The sequence below is a fragment of the Salvelinus namaycush genome, chromosome 40, assembly GCF_016432855.1.
Source record: "Salvelinus namaycush isolate Seneca chromosome 40, SaNama_1.0, whole genome shotgun sequence".
NCBI lineage: Eukaryota > Metazoa > Chordata > Actinopteri > Salmoniformes > Salmonidae > Salvelinus > Salvelinus namaycush.
Window position 1 is genome coordinate 18,352,847 of NC_052346.1, and position 6,000 is coordinate 18,358,846.

The 6,000-nt window shown below is 45.9% G+C and overlaps 1 protein-coding gene across 4 annotated transcripts in view; it reads right to left on the reverse strand.

Moving 5' to 3' along the window:
- The window catches only part of fn1b (fibronectin 1b), a 28,028-nt gene extending 22,937 nt beyond the window's left edge, over positions 1–5,091 (reverse strand). For all 4 annotated transcript variants that reach the window (XM_038980106.1, XM_038980103.1, XM_038980104.1 and 1 more), the window contains exons 1-9: positions 4,743–5,091; positions 4,385–4,507; positions 4,062–4,199; positions 3,832–3,963; positions 2,807–2,944; positions 2,555–2,701; positions 1,799–2,032; positions 861–1,043; positions 489–665 (exon numbers count right to left, since the gene is read on the reverse strand). In XM_038980106.1, coding sequence (XP_038836034.1) covers positions 489–665; positions 861–1,043; positions 1,799–2,032; positions 2,555–2,701; positions 2,807–2,944; positions 3,832–3,963; positions 4,062–4,199; positions 4,385–4,507; positions 4,743–4,890 — 1,420 coding nt within the window. In that variant the 5' untranslated portion in view covers positions 4,891–5,091. The remainder of the gene's footprint in view (positions 1–488; positions 666–860; positions 1,044–1,798; positions 2,033–2,554; positions 2,702–2,806; positions 2,945–3,831; positions 3,964–4,061; positions 4,200–4,384; positions 4,508–4,742) is intronic.
- Positions 5,092–6,000: the final 909 nt, after the last annotated feature.

The window sequence follows — 6,000 nt, forward strand, 5'->3', positions numbered from 1 at the left end:
CCAATGGAGCCAAGAGTCATTCATAATCATTCTAACAAGCTCTTATAGAGGCATTACTCAGCCCTCTTCATGACCGTCCCTCTCACTTAAATAGCTTAAAGACCAACTCATTAAATGCCCATTGAACCTCTAACGGCTCTGTAGACCGTAAGTAACCCCATTCAGTTAAACAGTCATTATTACCATCTGTAAGGGCAACATCAGACGGATGAAGACAAGACTAGTACATTTATCTTGATAAGACCTCTGTCAAATAGAGGAATTCAGTGAATGTTGAAGACAGTAGCCCGCCAGACCTTCCCACGCCCACCATACAGAGCCTGAATGACCTTTCAAAAGAGCGATCTTACCTAACAATAGTCTTGTTTGCATGCCGGTAAAGACGAGCTAGTCAATGTACCTGACTGCTACTGTGATTGTTTATTGTTTGGTGTGAGGGCCTGAGACGGGAAGAGACATGTCAATTGACAAATCACACACATACTCACCAGCCATGGGGCAAAATCCGTAGCGCTGCTCTCCTTCGTAGTTGGTTGTGGTACCGCACCACCTCATGCTGTCGCGGCGCCCATCGGCGGTACAGTCAGTGTAGTTACGCCCGTTGTAGAGGAAGGGGAACTGGCACAGGGCACCATTGGAGTTACCCCCTCGGGTCGACACCAGGGCTACAGAGCAGATCAAACTTTCAACAGTTAGATAGATAGCAGCATATCTATCTATCTACCTATCTAGCTGTCTAGCTAGCTACAGTATCTATCCATCTATCCACCCACCCACCCACCCGCCCATCCATCCATTTCCATCCATCTCCCTCCCTCCCTCCCTCCCTCCCTCCCTCCCTCCCTCCCTCCCAGACTCACAGTTCTTCTCGGTACAGAAGGAGTACTGCTGGTCTCTATGGTAGTCAGAGGTGGTGCTGCACCACAGCTGTCCATCAGTACGTCCCTCTGAGGTACAGGAGTAGTAGGTCTTATCCATGAACACAAAGGGGAACACACAGGCCTGGCCTTCTGAGTTCCCACCGTACACCTGGCTCTGGCCCTCTGGGGGGGGGGGGGAGAGAAGGTGAGACAGGTTAAGACCAAGTTAGATGATGTGAGACAGGTTAAGACCAGGTTAGATGAGGTGAGACAGGTTAAGACCAGGCATGATGAAGTGAGACAGGTTTAGACCAGGTTAGATGAAGTGAGACAGGTTTAGACCAGGTTAGATGAAGTAAGACAGGTTTAGACCAGGTTAGATGAAGTGAGAAAGGTTTAGACCAGGTTAGATCAGGTGAGACAGGTTTAGACCAGGTTAGGTGAGGTGAGACAGGTTTAGACCAGGTTAGGTGAGGTGAGACAGGTTTAGACCAGGTTAGATGAGGTGAGACAGGTTTAGACCAGGTTAGGTGAGGTGAGACAGGTTTAGACCAGGTTAGGTGAGGTGAGACTGGTTTAGACCAGGTTAGGTGAGGTGAGACAGGTTTAGACCAGGTTAGATGAGGTGAGACAGGTTTAGACCAGGTTAGGTGAGGTGAGACAGGTTTAGACCAGGTTAGATGAGGTGAGACAGGTTTAGACCAGGTTAGATGAGGTGAGACAGGTTTAGACCAGGTTAGGTGAGGTGAGACAGGTTTAGACCAGGTTAGGTGAGACAGGTTTAGACCAGGTTAGGTGAGGTGAGACAGGTTTAGACCAGGTTAGATGAGGTGAGACAAGAGGTAAGACAGGCCTTGACTATGGAAATATACTTTTTTGAGACACAACTTTTTACTTTCAGCGGAACTCTTGAAGTATTAGTCTGAGTTAAGACTCACCCTTCTCCTCACAGCTGACGGCCCCAGTACCCTGGCAGGTACACAGCATCTGTTTGCTGCCCTGCGTCCTGATCCAGCGCATCCCCACGTGGAAGGTGGTGCCCGAGTCCGTGCGACAAGCCCCCTCCTGGGGGGGTTCGGGGAGGGTGGAGGGCTGGTGGAGCTCCGTCTGGATGGTCACACGAGTACTTCCTGTACCTGTTCCTACACCTGTTCCTGTACTAACACCTGTGCCTGCGCACCAGGAAGACAAAGAGGCATGTATTTACCTATCCCAAGCGGCTGGTGGTAACTTCATTGGGGAGGACGGGCTCGTTGTAATTGCTGGAACGGAATTCATGGAATGGGTTTGATATCATTCCATTCACTCCATCCCAGCCATTATTATGAGCCGTCCTCCTCTCACCAGCCTCCTCTGTTACCTATATATTAATTTATAACCTGTATATCAGTGTATAACCGGTTCATTTAATTATTTATGCATTAAAATATATATATTTATTTATATTTTATTTAACCTTTATTTAACTAGGCATGTCAGTTAAGAACAAATTCTTATTTACAATGACTGCCTACCCCGGCCAATTGTGCGCCGCCCTATTGGAGTCCCAATCACGGCCGGATGTGATACAGCCTGGATTCGAACCAGGGACTGTAGTGACACCTCTTGCACTGAGATGCAGTGCCTTAGACCTCAGCGGTAATCTTGTAATCTTTTACAAAGAATATGTGTAAAACACAAGAGGGCCGACTCACCAGTAGTGGCAGTGTGTCTCTCACACTTCCACTCTCCTCTGCCATTTCCTGTACACAGACACTGGAGTTGGTGTCTGTTAGCATCTGTCTTGGTCCATGTGTCTCCGATGCGGTAGGAGGTCTTGGTGTCCTGGTCATTACAACGGTCTAAAGAAATAAGGAAAGGAATGATGAGTGTGTGTGTGTGTGTGTGTTTAAGTGTGTGTGCGTTTACATGAGTGTGTATGTATGTGCTTGCGTGTGTGTACTTACTCCTAGAGGTACAGGTGATGCGTCCGTTGCCCTCCCCCAGACAGGTGCAGTCGATCATCATCCAGCCTTGGTACGGCTTCTCCCAGGTCTGCCCCACCACGTAGGACGCTCCGCCCGTGTTGTCATAGCAACGCTCCGCTGCACAAAAACAAGTTCCCAAAATGTTGTTGTTATTATTGTAACCTAATTATTTGAACTTAATTATCCATCACCTTCTCCAAAGGGCCTGTGGGTTTGATGATGGAGTTACAAGCAAGTTATTTTCTATACGATAAGGAGCACAAACGTTAGTGGAACAACAGGTTACATCTCCATCACTTCCCTTCTCTGTCACACATCTCTCCTGTGAATCCTCCTCACGCGCAGGTGAATCTTGGAAAGGTATTTTCAGAATAAGATTTATTTAGACAGTGTGCACGTCTCCATCTTTTCCAGAATAAGAGTCCCAACATAAAATCTAAATGGCAATGCCATAATAAAAGTCTCAGATACACATGACATATTTCTGATTATAGAAGAAATTCCCAAACCATGCCTACATTATCACCAAATCATCTTCACCATTAGGGCCTACCACCATATGAGTCACCTCACCTAACGTTCCATGAAAACACTAAACTGAGCTAAATCAATAGTTATGGGGCAACGTTTGGGATAGAGATGACTGTTATGGCCTTCAAATATTTACAATGACATCTAGCACTATTTCCAATAAATGACTCAAAGAAGGACTTTGAACTGCAGTTTGATTGGTTTAAGGACATCCCCATTTAAAAAAAAACGTTTACCCCAACAACCCACAGGCCACACATTCATTCCTTTCAGATTACATCTAGTCTCTCTTCTACTCAAAGGACTCAGACAGACAGACACTCACACACGGGTTTGCAGGTCCTCAGACAGACACTCACACACGGCTTTACAGGTCCTCGGACAGACAGACACTCACACACGGGTTTGCAGGTCCTCAGACAGACAGACACTCACACACGGGTTTACAGGTCCTCGGACAGACAGACACTCACACACGGGTTTGCAGGTCCACTCTCCCTTGCCGTTTCCCAGACAGACGCAATCCAGCATGTAGTCGCCGGTCTCGTGGGGCCTTCTCCAAGTGTCCCCGATTTTATAGGATCTGCCTCCCTCGTGGCAGCGGTCTGGAAACGAAAATACCAAACATCATTATTCATGAACACTAACGTACTACATAAGTACACAAATAATACTATACGAGTTGTCGGGAAGGGCAACTCACTTCCGATTGTGCAGCTGATTTTGCCGCGGGCGGAACCGATGCAGGTACAGTCCCACATCATGCCGTCCTTCGCCCTCTCGTAGGTCGCACCCACAGGGTACGTCTGGTCGTTGTATTTGTCATAGCAGGTCTCCTCCCCTGCAGAAGGCACCAGAGAAGACTTTCAACATGTGGCCTAAACGTTTGAGATAAACGAAGCGACTTCTGTGCGCAATGGCAAAAGTGCCAAAAAGGGAACGCGCTCTAGAGCGCACGGATGTTGTGCAAAAAACGAAAGAAATTGCCTACTTCATTATACATTCAAGTCTGGTGCTCCAGCTCACCTTGGGGTTTTGTTTTACATTTGATCCCTGCCGCTCCGTTGCAGGTACAAAGCAGTGTACTCCCAAGGTAAGCCTTCTCCCATTGATCGTTTAGTCTGTAAGAATGTCCGTTCTCATCGCAGCCTGCAAGATGATGGAGACACACACAAAAGAGCCATGAGTCCTGAGCAAATTCGGCGCATGATAGGTTAGCTAAACACCCATATTCAATACATGTACAGTAGTGATTAAAAAAATCATCTTAGATGTCCTTCATAAATGGAATTGTAACTACAGTTGTTAATTACAAGCTGTGGGTTCAAGGTGCATTCAAATGCTTTAAGGGGCAAAATATGACATTAAGAGCTAGTCTACATACCTTGAGCAAGGGGTACTGTGTCTGCGAGTTCGGGGTAAACTTGTTCCTGAGCTTGTCTCTTGTTTTTCCCTTGGTTCTTTGGCATACAATGGACCGCGCTGCTTACGAACAGCGCAACCAGCAGCCCTGTCACTGGGCTACCAGTCATTTTGTTAAAGTTAAGAAGAAAAAAAACAAGACACTTTTACGTTTCCAGTTATGTCCTAAGTAAGAATAAGAACGATCCAGGTGCGGTGAAGTTGACCGTCAGGAGCGGATAGTATTCTCTCCCCTTGCTTTCCAAATATTACCCCGTGCTGCTTCTCCCAGCGGCTACTTTGACCGCCTTTCCTGCAGCTGATGCGATAGACCGACTGGAGGGACGCAGACCGTTTTTATATGTGATCACAAAGGCACTGTTTGGGGGGAGGGGCAATGTGCGTCTGGGTCCAGGGGAGCAACACAGACTCGTCACTTACCAACCACGCTAAACCGCAGACCCAGACCAAGAATGAAGACCTCACAAACAGAGTACAGCACGAACACCCTGAGGCTGGGCTGGGTTGTGCAACCTGGACTCAGAGGTAGACATAACACAGTAAAAAGTAAACCTGTTAAACTCAAATTAGCATATGTTACATTTAGTATGGTATGTATTCATTTGTGGATGTCCAATATCCATTTAGTAGGATATGTTATGAATTACAATTCATATGATATGTTACGAATTGCAATTCATACAATATGTTACGAATTCCAATTTGTTGTGGCTAACATTAGCTACATGGCTAACGTTAGCTAAGGTTATGGTTAAGGTAAGGGTTAAGGTTAGGGTTAGGGGTTAAGGTTAGGGTTAGGAGTTAAGGTTAGGGGAAGGGTTAGCTAACCCGCTAAGTAGTTGCAAAGTAGAGACCTCCCCCCATTCATTTTTGGCTTAAGTAACCTTCTGTCTTATGTACCCATACAAAACATAACATATCATACTAATTAGAGCATCACAGATTTACATTTACTATGTTATGTCTTCGAGGCCAGGCTGGATAAATAGGCCTACTACAAAATTAACCAGAGTTATTTTATTTCACATATTTTATCAAATTGATATGAATCGAATCCGTTAAATCGGAAATAGACTGCTTACAGGGTAAGGAAACCAATGTGTAATTTTGTAATTTGTGTGAACTATCCCTTCAACACAAAATGCCTACACTCAGACAAACTTCAATTTATAGGCCTAATGATAATGACAGCGTAATGTTGATAGGCTAATCATGCTAAA